At 47.7% G+C, this 17,596-nt stretch overlaps 3 protein-coding genes across 3 annotated transcripts in view; 2 read left to right on the forward strand and 1 right to left on the reverse strand.

The window, feature by feature from the left end:
- Positions 1-753: 753 nt before the first annotated feature.
- On the forward strand, positions 754-5,413 carry pltp (phospholipid transfer protein). Its single transcript, XM_068742728.1, is given in 16 exon segments — positions 754-868; positions 1,006-1,105; positions 1,192-1,320; positions 1,464-1,619; positions 1,744-1,883; positions 1,980-2,102; positions 2,294-2,496; positions 2,573-2,749; positions 2,868-2,927; positions 3,054-3,218; positions 3,369-3,436; positions 4,249-4,291; positions 4,419-4,482; positions 4,596-4,672; positions 4,908-5,000; positions 5,120-5,413. Coding segments are annotated over 15 exon segments (1,698 nt in total). The 3' UTR covers positions 4,986-5,000; positions 5,120-5,413.
- Positions 5,414-5,878: 465 nt separating this feature from the next.
- khk (ketohexokinase) lies at positions 5,879-10,053 on the reverse strand. The gene is made up of 9 exons (XM_068742715.1): positions 9,956-10,053; positions 9,392-9,508; positions 9,026-9,160; positions 8,714-8,848; positions 7,951-8,023; positions 7,696-7,842; positions 7,509-7,597; positions 7,145-7,302; positions 5,879-6,837 (listed from the first exon to the last, which is right to left on the reverse strand). The coding sequence occupies exons 1-9, from the start codon at positions 10,051-10,053 to the stop codon at positions 6,725-6,727; spliced, it is 1,065 nt and encodes a 354-aa protein (XP_068598816.1). The 3' UTR covers positions 5,879-6,724.
- Positions 10,054-11,880: 1,827 nt separating this feature from the next.
- The window catches only part of cadpsa (Ca2+-dependent activator protein for secretion a), a 43,581-nt gene continuing 37,865 nt past the window's right edge, over positions 11,881-17,596 (forward strand). The window contains exons 1-3 of the mRNA XM_068742947.1: positions 11,881-12,300; positions 16,194-16,307; positions 16,784-17,116. Of these exons, the coding sequence (XP_068599048.1) occupies positions 11,881-12,300; positions 16,194-16,307; positions 16,784-17,116 (867 nt within the window). The remainder of the gene's footprint in view (positions 12,301-16,193; positions 16,308-16,783; positions 17,117-17,596) is intronic.

The raw sequence follows: 17,596 nt of genomic DNA on the forward strand, positions 1-17,596 counted from the left end.
ACGCAGCGTTCAGTTAAAGACGCTTAATCTATGAAGAAACATCTAAAAGTCTGAACGGAACGTAGTTGAGAATGTCTCTCTGGGAAATCCTCCGGTCAAAGAGCCGATTCAGCCAATTCGAAGGATCAGATAACACCCGTTGGGTCGTCATGGAAACAACAGGCCCACATTCCAAGGTCTGCCACAGGGGGTCCCAGGTCGATATGACTAATGTTGTTTGGAACTTTTTACTCTGGCCTTCAAACCGTGACGGCGAGTAACTGCAACGCTGTGGAGGCGGTTTCATGAGAGGACGGCGCCGATGCTGCGACAGAAAGGAAGCAGGAAGAAAAGCAGGCGCCGGGAGGTGTGTTTAAACAGAACAGAAAGTTCTGCTTCACCCGTCCTCGCCTCCTGTCACACTGAGAGTAAAGACGGGGTCAGCAGGCTGCTGGGAGAGGAGGAGGAGGAGGAGGAGGAGCAGGAGGAGGAGGGAGGGTTGTGAAACAAAGGCTACTACAGTTCAGCTCTGTGTATACAGACCAAACAGTCTTAGAATGTGTTCAGCTGTGAGCTACGGAGCGACAGGAGGGACAAAAAGCCTTCAGATCGTGACCTCTTAGCTTGAATCTTGAGACAGAGGTCAATGACCTGGAGTAAGACCAGAACCTTGAACCCCCAAACCGACTGGAAAACGGAGAGGAAGGGTTTTCTTTCGGGTTTAAATGAACATTTTCTTCTTCTGCGTTTCAGGCTCACAGTTTATGGACCAGGATGACTTCCTGTCCTCTGTCCATTCTGTTCCTCTTCTCTTCCGTGTCCTCCATCGCAGCCGCCACCCAACCCGCCGGCTGCAAGATCCGCATCACCAGTCGAGGCCTGGAGATGTGTACGTACACCGAATACCAGTACACACAAGATACTGCATTTAAAAGCTGATCAAATATAACACAGATTAAATCTATTTCAATCTACTCCAGGTGTGAGATTATATCCAGATTAACTTTCTAGTGTTCTGTATTTCAGTGAAGTCAGAGACTTTGAAGTTTGTTGAAGAGGAGCTCAGTAACATCACCATCCCAGAGATGAAGGGCAAAGAGGGCCGCTTCCAGTACACCATCACCGAGTACTGATCCACCGCATCAGAACCGGTCCGTTTATCCAAACACTCCTCCCTCGTGTGCATAAACACGTTGTGTCTCTTGTTGCCAGCCTGAAGATCATGGAGCTGAATCTGAGCCACGCCGACCTGCAGTTCCAACCCGAAGTCGGTTTGTTGTTCGACGTCCAGAACTCGTCCATCGCACTGAGCTTCCACCGGCGGATCCTCTACTGGTTCTTGTAAGTTCTGCCTTCCCTTCTGCTCTTTATGTTGAACACTGGATGGGGGGTGGGGGGGGGGGGGGGGGGCACCAGTTGATGATGATGATGATGATGAGGACGGTGGGTCCAGTCCGGTGGGTGATGAAGATGTCGTATGTCAGCTACGACACAGGGAACATCAACGCGTCGGCTGAAGGCGTGAACATCAACACGGTTCTGAACTTGATCAGAGACCAAGAGGGACGGCTGAAGATCAATAACCTCACCTGCGACACCTCCATCTCCAAAATGAGGGCCAAGTTCAGCGGAACGCTGGGGTGAGACAGACCGACACTTGGATCAGAACCGACCCCTGAATTATTATTAGGACGATGATAGAAGGATTCCTGATCAATAATCCATCAGCCAATGACAAACTGTCTCTGATTGGATTTTTTTCAGGAGAGTTTACGATTTTCTGTCCACCTTTTTAACATCGGGGATGCGCTTCCTCCTGAACCAACAGGTCTGTCTGTGATACCTGTCGGCCTCTGACCCCCTGTCTCGAACCCGTCTCCCTCTGTCTCAAACCTGTCTCTCACCCTCTCTCTCTAGCCCGTCTCTCTTTGACCCTCTGTCTCTAACCTGTCTCTCTCTATCCCGTCTCTCTGACCCTTTGTCTGTAGCCCGTCTCTCTGACCCTCTGTCTCTAACCTGTCTCTCTCTATCCCGTCTTGCTGACCCTCTGTCTCTAACCCGTCTCCCTCTGTCTCAAACCTGTCTCTCACCCTCTCTCTCTAACCCGTCTCTCTTTGACCCTCTGTCTCTAATCTGTCTCTCTCTATCCCGTCTTGCTGACCCTCTGTCTCTAACCCGTCTCCCTCTGTCTCAAACCTGTCTCTCTGACCCTCTGTCTCTAACCTGTCTCTCTGACCCTCTGTCTCTAACCTGTCTCTCTGACCCTTTGTCTGTAGCTAGCCTGTCTCTCTCTGACCCTCTGTCTCAAACCTGTCTCTCTTTGACCCATCGCTCTCTGTGACCTGTCTCTCTGTTCCTCAGATCTGTCCCACTCTGGATCACGCTGCTCTGGTTCATGTGAACTCAATGCTGGAGACGATTCCTGTGAGGACGGAGGTGGATGAGTACATTGGTATTGATTATTCTCTGATTGATAATCCTGTGGTGACGTCCAGATCCCTCGACATGAACTTCAGGGTGAGACGGCGGCTCTGGTTAAATATCACAACCGTAAACGTTCTCAGAGTCACAGCGAGTCTTTTTGTTTCTGCAGGGGATGTTCTTTGACCTGTCACATCAGAATGAGACGCTGGTCAACGCCGCCGTTGACCCGGCCATCAAAGAGTACGAAAGGATGGTTTATCTTGCTCTCTCTGAGTTCTTCTTCGACAGCGGACTGTTGGCTTACTACAAAGCTGGAATCTTCGAGATGGACTTCGTCAATGAGAAGGTCACAACCGCCCCAGACCCTCAAATCCACACCTAAAAATTCTACCACCTTAAAAACCTTCAGAGACCTCCTGTCTCCTGTCTCACCTTCCCATCTCTCTCTCTGTCTCTTTCCTCAGATGCCCAATGACCTGGAAGTACTTCTGAGGACCACCTACTCATTCGCCATCATGCTGCTGGTGAGTAGAAACACTGTAGAGAGTCTGGGTACTGCAGTATTTCTGTGAATTAATAGGTTCCAGTACCTGCAGAACCCAGTGTTCTACAGGTACTGATTAGTACCACCCCTCATGCTCTTTGTGTAGAACCCTGCTCTGATGGATGCCCCAATCTCTCTGCACCTTTCTGTCAACGAGCCTCCTAAAACCTCCATTAAGACATCGGGGGCAACCGTTACCATGAGAGCCATTGTCAAAGTGCTGCTGCTGCCTGCAGGTCGGCGTCCGGTCCAGCTCAGCAGCATGACCATGGTACGCGCACACCCCCCTAACACCGTTCTGGATAAAACCTTATTTGGGTTCTCAGTTCTTCTAGAGTTGATGGTTGAGACTGCTGCTTTTGTTCCAGTCTAACCAGTTCACACCAGTTTGAAACTATTCTGAATCCACCCGTTTCTGCAGGAAACAAAGTTTAATGCCAGAGTTTCCATGAAGGCGAAGCGTCTGGCTTGTCATGCTGACCTGCGCAGGTAAGACTGTAGGATCATGTGTGTACCAGTACCAGTACAGCAGAGAGTATGTAGGATCATGTGTGTACCAGTACAGCAGAGAGGATGTAGGATTATGCGTGTACCAGTACAGCAGAGAGTACCGGTATGTAGGATCATGTGTGTGCCAGTACAGCAGAGAGTATGTAGGATCATGTGTGTGTACCAGTACAGCAGCGAATATGTAGGACGACACGCTATGTACTAGAATAGTACAACATGATTGGTTGGTGTTGGTGCAGTCGAGAAGGGAGGACACATCAGAATCAAACCAGAGTTAGGGTTAGGGCTTCAATAGTACCCCCCCCCCCCCCCACTAAAAATATTGAAACATTTATGAAAGAGTTAATATACATCATTAACATGAAAACAAAGATATAGATCCACTTACAACAAAGAACAACTTTATTAACCTTATTTTAGTCTGAACCAGAAAAGATTTCAAATCAAGAAAATGAAATCCTTATGTAAACATAATTTTTTTTAAACTAATTTAACTAACTAATTTAGCCATTTGATCCTGAAAAATAAACTTCAATCAAATCAAATCAATCATTATAAATTGATCAGCACCATCAGCTCAGGAACTCAACAGAGAAAACAAACATGATTTGATTGGTCAGTGTAAAAACCGCCCTCATAGCAGATAAGCTAACGCTGCTAGCACTGGCTCCCATGATTAGAGCTAATGGAACGCTACCGGTACATGTAGACGTGAAAGCAGCACTGCCACCTACTGCAGGGGATGTGTGATTACACTTTTCGTTTCACCTTGCATATTCCTCTTCTTTCAGGTTTAAAATCTTCTCCAATAAATCAGCGCTGGAATCTCTGGCAGTAAGTGTTTTTGTTTATAGTTATTTGTACTTCACTTCTCTTTTTTGGGTGAGCATTACTTGCAGATCTATATCTGTGATCACTACAGCATATCCAATCAATCGACCAATCAATCTGTGTGTGTCAGCTGATTCCCCTACAGGGTCCTCTGAAGACCATGCTGCAGATGTCTGTGGTTCCTTTGATCAACAGTAAGAGCCCAGACATTAACTCGTACTGACTACAGAGTGTGCTCTGTACTGCAGTAATACTTCACTGTAAACTGTACTAGTACACTGTAGTAATATGATATATATATATCCAGACTGGACCAATAGAGGCGTACAGATTCCCCTGGCAGATGGGATGGATTTCGTCGAGGAGGTGGTTGAGTATCACAACGTGAGTGTGTTTAGCTTGTTCATACCTGATGCTGCATTCTGATTGGTTATCCATCCAAAACAACAAAGGAATCTTTTGTTATAACGAGCTAGCATCAGGTTAAAGACAGTCTGTCGGGAGCAGTTCAAAGATGCAGAGTAAATTCATGGACTGGATGTGGGCTACACCTGAACTCACCTGTGTGCTGCTCGGTGCTGCCCCCTAGTGTTGACCGCGGCTGTGTTGGCCTCTGCAGGGCTTCATCGTCGTCGGAGCGAATCTTCACTTCAGCAAAGGACTGAGAGAAATGGTGGCGGGATCTGAAATGGACTGACACACACACCACTAAGTATGGACACACCTGTGTATACCAGCATGAATCTAGAAGTATATAAGTATAAATATATATATATGACACAGGGTGCCGTATATAGGAGGTAAACCATGTCTCCATTCTGGGGCTGGCAGGCCGTAGGCTTCGCTCAGCGGCGGAGAACTTCCTGTCACCAGTTCTTCCCATCCTCACCCAGGAGCGCCAGTCCCGTCGCCTAGCAACAACAGTGCCTTCTACACGGCCTGCTGAAGGCAGGATTGTCGCATCTCGCCATCTAGAACAGTGGTCCTCGCCCACCGGGCCACGGACCGGTACCGGGCCGTGAGGAATTTGTTACCGGGCTGCACAGAAATAATTTATAAACTTTCCATTGTATTAAACGACCGGATTTTCTCCGACGTAACATTCACCTGTGAATCTTCACACGTCAACACGCTTGTCTTGGTCACATGTTACATGTCACGTTACTAAAAAATAAAGCTGTAAACTAAAATGAGTAAAAAACAAATGTCTTTGGAGAAGTTCTTGACAAAAGTAGGAGGAAGAAGAGAAGCGGCAACCTCCAAGAAAAGAAAGACAAACCAGGAGTCCTACTTAAAACACGGTTTATCAACAGGTGACTCGTGCACCAAGTCCACTCTGTGTGGGGACAAGCTAGAACACGAGTCAATGAAGCCTTGAAACTGCTTTAACACAGAGGGAGCAAGAACCTGGATTAAAAGACAAGGACTTGGAATTTATGAAAGAAAAATATGTGAACATGAAGGACAGAAGCAGTTATTAATACTACAACTTCAACAGATGTGCTATGGCGAGTACTGGTGTAATAATCATTTAATAGTTATTACAAGTGTATAATAGGTTTAGTGTTACATTTACATTCTATCCATCCATTTTCTTGCGCTTTTCAGGTCGAGGTAAATCGTGAAGAACAAGAACAAAGAATCAACTGGACTTGTTTAGGTTTGATTGAATATGTTTCACCTTCATCCTAGAGTCTTCCTAGGATGAAGTATCCTAGACCAGATATTTGTAGTCCTGTTGGAGCAGAACACAAGAGGGAGCTGAAACCACCAAGGTAATCAGACTCCCCCCTTTTTGGAGGAACACCCACGCGGGCACGGTGAGAACATACAAACTCCACACAGATAGGATTCGAACCCGGTTTGTGTGAACGTGCTCAGAGCTGCTATTCAAATATAAAACGTTCTTCTTCTCCGTTTTCCGTTTCTCAGATTCTTCCTCAACAGAATTATTTCCTGTTGTGACAGAAACAATCTGTGAAAAAAAACAACATTTTAAAAACCCTATCTTTTAAATTCATTTATTTCCTTTTATTAAAATTCTCCACTGCTTCTACGGAGCAGAACTAAAACTACTTTTCAAGTGAGGACAGACGGACATTCAAATTAAGGGCTCAACATGAGGACTCTGTAACCATGGTAACATACAAAACAAAAAGTGACAATCATATCTTCAGAATACTACAGAAAGATGGAATCAGGCGTTCATAGTTCTTGTTGAATCAAATGCAATTCAAGACTAAAATAGAACTACAAAAACTACTAAAACAGAAACTCATTTTACTGAAGTATTACTTCATTTAAACTCCGCCCTACAGTTAACCAACTGGTAATTAACCCTTAACTATCATTTGATTAGCAGCCTGTAGATAATAAAAACAAACAACGGAACTTCACTCATCATTTTTCTCAGTGCAAGTAACCTCGGAACCTGATTTAACTCTTCCATCCATCTGGGAATATTTCACGGATGTTGTCGTAACCATGGAAACCACACTTGCTGCCGGCGACTCTGCAGCCGAAGGTCAGAGCGTCCTGCAAACTCCCCCCTGCAGAACATGAAGTATGGCATCAGAAGAACAGATTCTAATTTGGTGGATCCAGATAAAGGGGCGGAGCCAGCGTTTTGAACGCCGTGAGGTATTTTTGGGCCATTAAATAAAAATTTTATGGATCAGCATGAAACTGGGTGGAGGGGCGGGTGAAACGACACGGAAGACAAGATTGTGAGGAAAAGCGAGAATCACGATCAAACTGAGACTGACACCATTGTGATCCAGGTGTTCGCGAGTCACATGACGAGGCTCGGCCTATCAGGAGGCTGATTGACGGCTCCTGACCAGTGCGCCCTCTCACCATTGGACAGCGCGAAGATGACGGCGGCGTTGAACGTGTCTCCAGCTCCGAGAGTATCCACCAGAGCTTCGGGAGGAAACGCGTCTGAATGAACGATCGACCCTTCGGGACCCAAAGCGTCGGCGCCTTTTTCTGCCCAGGCACAGACCAGGACGGCCCTGACGACGGACGGGCGGTAAGACGGGTGGAAGAGACACAGACAGGCCAGACATGTTCGTATTCATCAGATAAATCTGCAGACAACTCCTCCTCCTCACCGTGACGTCACATCTTAACAAAACGTACACGAAAGGCGAGTCGACAGGTCAAATGTGATTCATCCGATCCACCAATCGGTGGTCGGACCTGCTGACCTCCCACTCACCCCTGTTTGACCCGGCTGTAAAATCCTCTCAGAGCAGCCTCAGCCGACAGGAAGCCGAAGTGGCGAGCGACATCTTTACTGACGAACACCTGGAGACGCCAGAGTTCACGCTGAGGTCACACACACACACACACACACACACACACACACACACACACGAGTTCAACAGGCGCCATCCGGCTCTCACCACGTCCCCGTAGGGAAACAGCTCATACAGCGGCTCTCTGGGCTTCTCGATCTCTACGGAGACGGTGATTCTCTGTTGCCGCGGCAACGTGCTGTTATACGCGTCCACCTGCCGGATCATCTTCACCTGTTCGCCAGCGTTCCTGCCCTGCAGAGGTCAGGTGAGTACGAGGAAGCATTCAGGGACTCAACGATTCACTCGCCCGTTTGGTAAATGGGTCGGATGCGTCGGACGAGTCGGGTCCAAACGCCTCACCTCCCAGTGGATCCACTTGAACTGACGGAGGTCGGCTTTGGAGAAATCCTCCACCGTCACATCAGGAAGGTTCCTGACAGACAGGAAGTGATGTCAGCTTCCCAAGAATCTAAACAGGAAGAGCACCCAGATACAGCTCCTCCCCCGTCACTGAACTGATGACATCATCAGACCACACACGCTGAGGGGAGTGAACTGGGACCAGTTCTCTGACCCTTCAGAGTCCGGTTTGACGGAGGAGGTCCTTCTGGGCACACAAACTGTAATTGCAATTAAAACTGTTAAAATTAAGTTGCATTACATTCAATTAGTCAGGACTTCACAAATTGGACCAATCAGAAAGTTCTCTTTCAGATTAGATCCGAGGTTCCATAAAATCGAGATCTGATTAGTTTTTGATCTGATTCAGGATGTAATCGGATCAGATTAGAGCTTTCATTTGGGTGGAACAACATTCACAAAGCATCTCCCCTCTGTTTCCATGACAACCGACGGAAGCTCGCCCGACAAGTGTCTGACTTCAAGGTGACGCATTTAAGAATTCAGATTTAGATATCTAAACTTTTAATGATGAACAGAAACTCTCTGCTGAAGCTTAAAGTTTAACCTCATCTTCATCATCATCTGAAGAGATGATGCTTCTTCACAAGGGGTTTGACAGGGCACATGTAGCTCAGTGCTACGCTACGCCGCTACGCTACACTGAACTGAGGAGTTGTTCCGTGAACATTGTGCGACACTACCCGGCGGTACGACGTCTTACGTGTCGGACAGAACGACGGTTCGAGATCCGCTGGACAGACAAATCACACAACATGCGCATGGAGTTTGACCTTCGACCTGCCAAACCACTGCAGAGGCATCGACTGCACACCGCGAGAAGTCCACCATGATGAAACTGACAGAGAGACAGGAAACGGATTCAAATCAACTCTTTAAAAAAATAAGAACGCAGATGGAGGGAAGTCTGCTTTCTGATTGGTGGAAGAGGACGGAGTCACAGCTGTTCCACGACGATGATGAAGATGATGCTCCTGAAAGAGAACAAGCCGTTCGGACACACCCCAGTTCACACCTGTTCATATGCAGGATGGTGCGGCTTCCTGTGAGGATGTTGCTGATGACCACAGAGGCTGGAAGGACACACTGAGCACGCTCAGTAACCAGCGACGCGTCGACGCGGAACTTCTGAAAATCCTCCAAAATAAAACTGCAGACAGTAAACTGAATGACATCGTCACCTGAGCCCGACTCTTAATGTGAAGGGGTTCCTCCTCAAATAGCAGAGAGGAGAGGAGACAAAGGAAGTGAGAGACACAAGGAGAGAAGAGGGACAAAACAAGCAGAGGAAAGGATTCAAGGATGCAAGTAGGTGGAAGAAGCAGAGAAACAAGGAAAGGAAACAGAGATTGGTGCATTTTGATTACGGATTTGGACTCACTCTGCCACAGGTCCAGCGGACAGCGACCCCATGAAGGCGGAGGGGGCTCCGAGCAGCGACAGCACCGTGCAGGAGTTGGAAGCATTTCCTCCTCGCTGCCAGCGCTGTGACAAACACCTGCAGACAAGAAGAAAGTCCAGTAGTAGTAGTAGTATATATATATATATATATATATTAACCACATACTAGGTGAAAAAAGTAGTGAATTCAAAACATCTTCATAATGCATCATCAGACTTAGATTCATCCATGTTTGTAGTCTCTCTAAATAGCCTACAGCAAGGGGGTACACACTCTGCTTTATTATACTGGGTGGCTCAAATTGAAATTGCCAGTAAAATATTTTAATGCATAAATGGCACAAGATTGCCAATAGCTACATTTGGTATATTAATTAATAGAATATAATTATATATCTTGATGCAAGCTGCAAGTGTTAGCATCAGTCTGTGTGTTAACCTGCTACAGGTGTTAGCATCAGCCTGTGTGTTAACCTGCTACAGCTGTTAGCATCAGCCTGTGTGTTAACCCGCTACAGCTGTTAGCATTAGCCCGTGTGCTAACCTGCTGTCGGTGTCTTCTTCCGGGTATTTGTCCACCACGTTGATGATGTCGAGACACACCAAACCCACACAGAGAATCTTCTTCGTCTCCTTCTCCATGGTTCACGCCAGCGGACGCGCGAACGAACCCCTGCCCAGTGGACTTTGACACATACGCGCGTCTTATCGCATCCGCTAGATCAAGTCACAATAAAATGCACCACTTCCTGTCAGCGGCATTACAAAATAAGAGCCTTACAAACAGCGGACCTTTCTTGTATACGTCCTTTTCCTGAATATGTTTCTTTTTACCATCTTATTATCCTTGTGGTCAGTTTTATGTTTCCCAATTCGATGGATGCAATTGATTAAGCATAAAAAGATCCTGATGGCATTGTTTTCAATGTACTGAACACACATTGCATGCATTAATGTTCCTCTGGGGGTCAATTTGACACCAAGCTGTTTTAACCGTGTAAGACGTGTCTGTGTGTGACCACACCCCCTCACCTGCAGGTGCAGAGGTGATTCTTTTGAGGAGATACATGACATGGAGGAGGGGAAACACTATCCTAATGAGAACTTTCTGTTCTACTCACACCTGCTAAAGTAGAATTCTCTCTCTCTCTCAGTTGAAAATGTTCACTGAGAAAAGGGTTTACTGTAGGAGCAGCTCTTTGACATGGAGGACAATGTGTCTGAGAGAGAGGACTGATTGAGGACTCTCATTTTGAGGCATTCTCATCTGGTGAGAATGAGTGTTGACCCTCCTGTTGTCATTCAACCACCAGAAGACACAATCTTTTCTTAATATGTCCCCTTTATGGATCATAAGAGGGTTAAATAAAGTTGGTCTTGTTTGTTGTACTGCAATAGAATTACAGCAGAGGGAGCTGTTAACTTTTATATTTAAAAAGATTAGTGTTAAAACCTGGTTCTCCAAATACTGGCATGACAGTCTTTGTCAAGTATTTGAGCTCATTTTAGCTTGGAAATAAAATATTTGCAATATCGACATAAAACAGTAAGTACAGAATGTTGTAGAAGAAATACTTTACATAAAAACCCCACTAGGGAAAAACAAAACAAAACAAAAACATGTTCTAAAAGCTAAATGCTAAAAGATTAGCTCATTTCACCGACAAATAGTCCATTTTGACCTTTAAAGGAGGACGGAAACGTCAGTCGAACCATAAGTCCTCCAGTAGAAATAGTTTTTATCAGAAAAAGCCAGAGTAGAATAATTTCCACAGTGATGATGTCACGGTTTGGGTCAGGTGATGTAACTGAATTCAGTTTTATTATGGACTGCATAGTCTTTTGATGCCTTCGTGTGTGTGTGTGTGTGTGTGTGTGTGTGTGTGTGTGTGTGTGTGTGTGTGTGTGTGTGTGTGTGTCTGTGTGTGTGTGTCTGTGTGTGTTGGTTATTTCGGAGGCTTTCATTCCTGGAAACAGTTCAAACTGGCCGGGATCACAAAGTAAACGTTATATACAAGCCATCCAGATAATACTGATCAGGACCCGTCTGTCGATGGATGGATGGAAGGAAGGATCGATAGATAGATAATGTGGATGTGCTTAAAAGTATAGTGACACTTTTATTGTGAAGGGCAGGCCCCTTTGATTCCGGTCTGCCCTGTGTGTGTGTGTGTGTTATTTACACGCGCTTTTTGACCGGATCATCAGGTGGTCGTTCACCCATTATGCTCCCGATCTGATCGAACTGATCCCAGAGCAGCCTGAGATCCGAGCCCAGCCCCCTCCTCCAGGCTGCGGGGCGTCAACGCGCCCCCCCCCCCCGGCGACCCATCCCCCCTTTATCTGCTCTCCATCACCAAGCCTCCCAGCTGGACTCCACACTTTCATTTTCCTCGGACAGCCTCAGAGTGATCCGCTGGTTCATCCTTCCACCAGTTCGCCCAGTGCAGCGGAACCAGTGGCAGCAACATGTTGGACCCATCTTCCAGCGAGGAGGAGGGGGATGAGATCCAGCCGGCGGAGCACAAAGAGGTGGCGGCGCCGAAGAGTGTCGGAGGAGCCCGGCTGTCCCCGGGCCGAGCCGCGGAGAGCAACAGCCACGGCGTCGGCGGCGGAGGAGCAGGAGGAGCAGGAGGAGGAGGAGGAGAAGGAGGAGGAGGAGGAGGAGGAGGAGGGGGGCTCCAGCCGCGGGGCCGCGGCGGCGGCGGCCGCCCCTCCAGCCCGAGCCCGTCGGTGGGCAGCGACAAGGAGAAAGAGGACCTGGAGAAGATGCAGCGGGAGGAGGAGGAGAAGAAGAAGAGGCTCCAGCTGTACGTGTTCGTGATGCGCTGCATCGCGTATCCGTTCAACGCCAAGCAGCCCACCGACATGGCCCGCAGGCAGCAGAAGGTAAGACCGGAGCGGCGGACCGTGCACGACTCCAACTGTTGCTCCCACACCTTGACCGGCGGAGAAGCGCGTTGAGATTCGCTGCTCCTGTTTGGGCTGATGACGCGCGTAATGGATGAAGTCGGAGACCACACCTGTGGTCAGGTGATCATCACACGCCGTCCACCAGTCGAGACTCCTTCATGTCAAAAATCACCATTTCAACCTGAGACAGAACGGCCCAGGGGCGGTCCTGGAGTCCTCGGACCCCCCCCCCCCCCCCCCTGGAGCCCATCGCCCCTTTACAGATTTAGGAAATGCTGATTTCCCTTTTTTGGACCAAATAAAACCACACATGATGTGAGTGTCCTCCATCTTTGAGGCCTTCAGGTAGACCCAAAAACCAACTCGCGCCCCTCTGGTTGTCTTAAAAAACCGGAAGTCACAGCCGAGCACACGCACAAATAATAAATCAATAATAACAACGTGGTCATGGGGGGGTAAGAGCGTTCAACAAAGTAGCCCAGTGTGGCTTTACTTCTCTGAAGCGTAACGTTCTCAGAAAAAAACCAAGCGGTCTTTCGTAAGTTTCTTATAGCGGGAACCTTTTCGGCACGCCTTTGAGGACGGCACCCTTTACTGGGCCTCTTCCACAACAGGAAGTTCAACCTGTAGGCAAGATCTCTGTTACTCAGACCAGGTCTCAGGTCTCATCGGTACCAGCACCCTCCGGTCTGAGACTGGCTCCTCGCTGTGACGCAGAACGCTTTGAAGATTGTTGCGGTGAGCGGTCAGAAAGAGCAGAGGAGCAGCTTTACTTTCAACCACGGCGAATGTGAAGGGAGATTGAGTGAACTCTTCTGTCCATCGTGTGTTTTCTGCTCTGATTACAATATTCACTGTTCAAGCCCTTTCTGTCTGAGAGCATCGTATGGTTTCTGAGTGACCCTGGGCTCAGCCTCTTCTTCCTCTTCGTCAAGAAGCAGCTGCACCTTCTCCGCTGGCTCCTCATCCAGAACGGGAACAGAAGATGTTTGTAATTTCACATTAGAAAATGCTTAAAGCATTCAGTATGTGCTACTCAGTCTAGCTCATCCCGTCACGTTTTCAGGCTCTCTCTTTTAAAAAAACAACAGTAATGTGTGTGTGTGTGTGTGTGTGGGGGGGTCTCTGGGCTTACTGAGTCAGCATGCTGTGGCTCCATCGCAGCGACTGCCGTGATCTCCGTGTTGCTGTGAGGTTGCTAGGCAACCTGCCAAGACTCCAGCAGGTCTCTGCCGCTGGTCACTGATGTTTCTGTTTGGGTTTAAGATGAGATAAAAAAAACAGGAAGCGACAAGTTTAAGGTCCGGTTCCTCCAGAATCCGTTCTGACTGAAAGGGCAAATCAAAGGTAAATCTGTTAAAACATGCGTTGCCATAGTTACCTAGTAGTACGCTACTAATGGCATCACTAACACAGAGGTGCGTTCATGGCTGGCTTGTACCATAGCTGTCATTGAGCGCCTTCCCCTAACCAAAAACTATTTCAGAATCTTTTAGATCTGTCATAAATATGCATGAAAGCACATTTCTAATGCCTCTGGGCGTCGACCCGTCTCCATGACTCCGTCTGGAGAGTCCACGATGTCCTTTTCAGAACTCGTGGACCTTTCTGTGAAGGACGCTTTGGAACATCCCACCGTCCCTGATCAGCTGTGGACTGGTCGCGTGAACCGGTGCTGATGAGTGTCGAATCACGGCCTCTGTAGATCAGACTGATGATGATGATGGTGACGACTCACCCGGTCACCCTGAGGAAGAGGGTGTAGTCGAGCACCGCAGGCCGGCCGGCGAGGCTTTCATCATCATTAGAGCTTACATGCTGTCCTCATGAATTCTACAACGCTATTGATCTGCTCCTACCACACACAGATACGTGCGCACACACACACACACACACACCCACACTTGCTGGAAGCGTCTGATGATGATAGTCACACTGGTTTCCTTCCATTAACCCTATTAGCATAAACATTTTTACCTAAAAGGGGTGATCAGATTTTACATTTTAACACCTTTCACAGACTTTGTGCAGATAATCAGCGACACTGCCCCCTTGTGGACGTATTGGTCGACACGTGGGTGTTGACGGGTACATTGGATTTATTTGGGTACGTAGAGCCTTTCCTGGGAGCGCGAGAGACAGAAATAAAACATCATTAGTGTGAAAACAATCCTACATTTCTCTGATCCACTGGGAATGTGGGATAATGGAAGTACTGTGGATGTTTTTAATGAGGATTTCTCCCAGATTACACTGTAAAACTGTGGTTCAGCCCCTCCCTCGGTGGAACACACTGATCTGGTCTTCTAGATTAGTGGAGTTTGACTTCAGACGCCGAGGTCCAGGAGTCGCCCTCAACATTTAACAACACAGTTTAGCATCTGATCCTGAGTCCAGACATTCCCTCAGAGGGATGGAATGATTGGTACTGACACTGAAAGTGTGTGAACAGCAGCGCTCACCCTGATGAGCACTTTGTCAATCCTTTGTTAATCTGCTGTGAGTAATCTGTATTATTCACAGCAGAGTGTTCAGACGCAGGAGGAGAAAGAGTTAATGACAGTGTGTGTATGTGTGTGTGTCAGAACTGGAACACTAAATCCCTCTAATCCATCCATACCTTGTTTTATCAGCAGAAATCTGAATGATTTAAGAATTGATGAAAATACACTGACCTAGATTAATGAAGGAAGCGTTTAGGGGCGGGGTCTTCTGAACTCCGTCTTCAAGTGGCGACCAGCTGCAATTAAACAAGCATGAAACTCAGTTCTTCTCCGGGACAATCGTTTGTCTCCCCTTCATTCTTCAGGTGTCCTCCTTTCTCCTCCTCCCTCTGTTGTCGTCTCCCTGCAGTGACAGCAGTAACGGACCTTAACATTACAGCAGATGCCTCTTATAATACACAAATGGAGTGGAACAACATCCGCAGGATAGACGGGCTGGAGCCCAGCAGGTGGTCCCCAGCGGAGATACTGTTTAAAAAAGACAAAAATAAAAACCCAGAGAACGTCTTCACAGTTTGATGCCTGTAAACCAACGATCCCTCGTCAGCTCAAATGCTGTCTGCAGGAGGCTTCCTGGTGAAAAATGATTTAATGTCTATTGATTCTTGAAGCTGGAGATGATCGGAAACGAACCAAAGACCTGTCAGAGCCTTGTAACCTTTACATCGTCAGCACCAATGGGAACGCTGGGAGTTAGCGAGTTGGTAGAGCAGCATGGACGGATGGATGGCTGGTTGGATAGATGGATGGATGGATGGATGGATGGACAGATTGTTTAATGGATGGACGGATGGATGGATGGATTGTTGGATGGATGCATGCAGCCATGGTAACGGCCTGTAAACCTGTTCAGGCTCTCTGTTGACTGGTTAAAGTCATGTGACAGAACAAGTCAGCTGACCTGTGCATCTCGTCCAGCTCTGGTGTTTGATGGGTACACACACACACACACACACACACACACACACATGCACATGCACACTGCTGAACTTTGACCACTATTGAGGAAGCTGTAATCTCACACCACTTCCCCAGCCACAGTCACCATGGTGACGGTTACCAGGGATGTGGACAGAGCTGGCCGAGGCAGGGAGGCGCTCACTGGTCATTGTTGTGTCTCTGTTTTAGTTTTACTGTGCTGCTACAGTGGGATCGTCACCAGGTTTCTGGTAGGATGCTGTGTGGGCGGGGCCTGGCTGATCTGGCCTCTTAAATCTGATTGAACGCTCAGTTCATGAAAACATAATTTGCTGCCATCTGTATTTTGGTGGTTTAGGATCCTGACAAGGCCCAGGACCAGTATTTATAACTAATAAAGTGTTGTGTTAGGGTTAGGGAGTGATGCGTTTGTGTTTTTCTGTTCAGATCAATAAGCAGCAGCTGCAGACAGTCAAAGAACGCTTCCAGGCCTTCCTCAGCGGAGACACTCAGATCGTCGCTGACGAGGCTTTCATCAACGCCGTCCAGAGCTACTATGATGTGAGTCTTGGATTATGGATTATATTCTTCTTTTTACATTTAATTGCTCCCCTGTCTGCAAAAACAATAGCCCGACATGAAACTGGTAAATGTTGATCCTTATGTAATATATAATATATAATAGTGCACATCTATAAATCGGTGCTGTGTAGGAAACACACAAAACTTACCGGCGTCGAAAGGAAAGCCTCCTTTAAGTATTCTTAATAGAACTCAATAAAACATGATAGGCTAATCTGCCGAGAGGGCAGGTGACGGTCACGATCACAAAAAAAATAACAAAATAAAATTTGGACTCTCCGCGTGTCATCATAAATAGCCTTGGGTGTCTTAGTTTGCCGACCCCTGGTCTAAACGCATAAAAACTAGATCCATCCATCCAGAACCAAAGGAGCCTGTCTGTCTGTCTGCCTGTTTGTCTGTCTGTCTGTCATGCTGCTGATGGGAAAAGCTCTTGATTGATAAACTGACCGCAGGTCTTCCTGAAGAGCGACCGCGTGTCGCGGATGGTGCAGAGCGGCGGCTGCTCGGCCAGCGACTCTCGGGAGGTTTTCAAGAAGCACATCGAGAAGCGGGTCCGCAGCCTGCCGGAGATCGACGGCCTGAGCAAAGAGACGGTGCTCAGCTCCTGGCTGGCCAAGTTCGACACCATCTACCGGGGCGAGGAGGACCTCAGGAAGCAGCAGCAGAGAATGACGGCCAGCGCCGCCTCCGAGCTCATCCTCAGCAAGGACCAGCTGTACGAGATGTTCCAGCAGATCCTGGGCATCAAGAAGTTTGAGCACCAGCTCCTCTACAACGCCTGTCAGGTCAGTCCTCCGCCGAAATGTCTGAGTTCTCGTCCAGAGTCTGAGACCAGGCCTGGGTGGGAACTGCACTCTTTTTGAGGTCTTTCTACAATTAGTGGTCCTGAAGCATCTCAAAGGCTCCTTGAAATGTGTCCCAAAAATGCAACCTGGTGAACTGGTTAATCTCTTAACCAGTTCACCAGCGATGTTCATGAACAGTCTGCTTTTATTGAAAACACATTTTTAAAGTGTGATGATAGCTCGAGAGCATCTCCAGTTTCTGCTGGATCCTTGGAGGGAAATAAAAATCACAAAGCGGGTGGTCAGAGCGCCGGACATGTGTCTCCGGAGACGTCGTCCTTCTGCTGCGCTGTACAACTGGACTTTATGGTTTTTAACACTCCTCAACCGACTGCAACCGGAGCTAATTCTCTAATCCCTCCGCCGGTTCTAATCCCTCTGCTGGTTCTGACCCTGCTGGCGCTCGTCTCCGGGCTGATG

The sequence above is a fragment of the Brachionichthys hirsutus genome, chromosome 8 (genome assembly GCF_040956055.1).
Source record: "Brachionichthys hirsutus isolate HB-005 chromosome 8, CSIRO-AGI_Bhir_v1, whole genome shotgun sequence".
NCBI lineage: Eukaryota > Metazoa > Chordata > Actinopteri > Lophiiformes > Brachionichthyidae > Brachionichthys > Brachionichthys hirsutus.

Bases quoted from the DNA above. Each gene is read 5' to 3' on its own strand.
- khk (XM_068742715.1), bottom strand. From the start codon at position 10,053: ATGGAGAAGGAGACGAAGAAGATTCTCTGTGTGGGTTTGGTGTGTCTC. The intron at 7,598-7,695 runs GTGAGAGCCGGA...TGGCGTCTCCAG, and splicing joins TGTTTCCCTACGGGGACGTG to GTGTTCGTCAGTAAAGATGT. The intron at 6,838-7,144 runs GTGAGAGGGCGC...CATGTTCTGCAG, and splicing joins CATCTTCGCGCTGTCCAATG to GGGGGAGTTTGCAGGACGCT.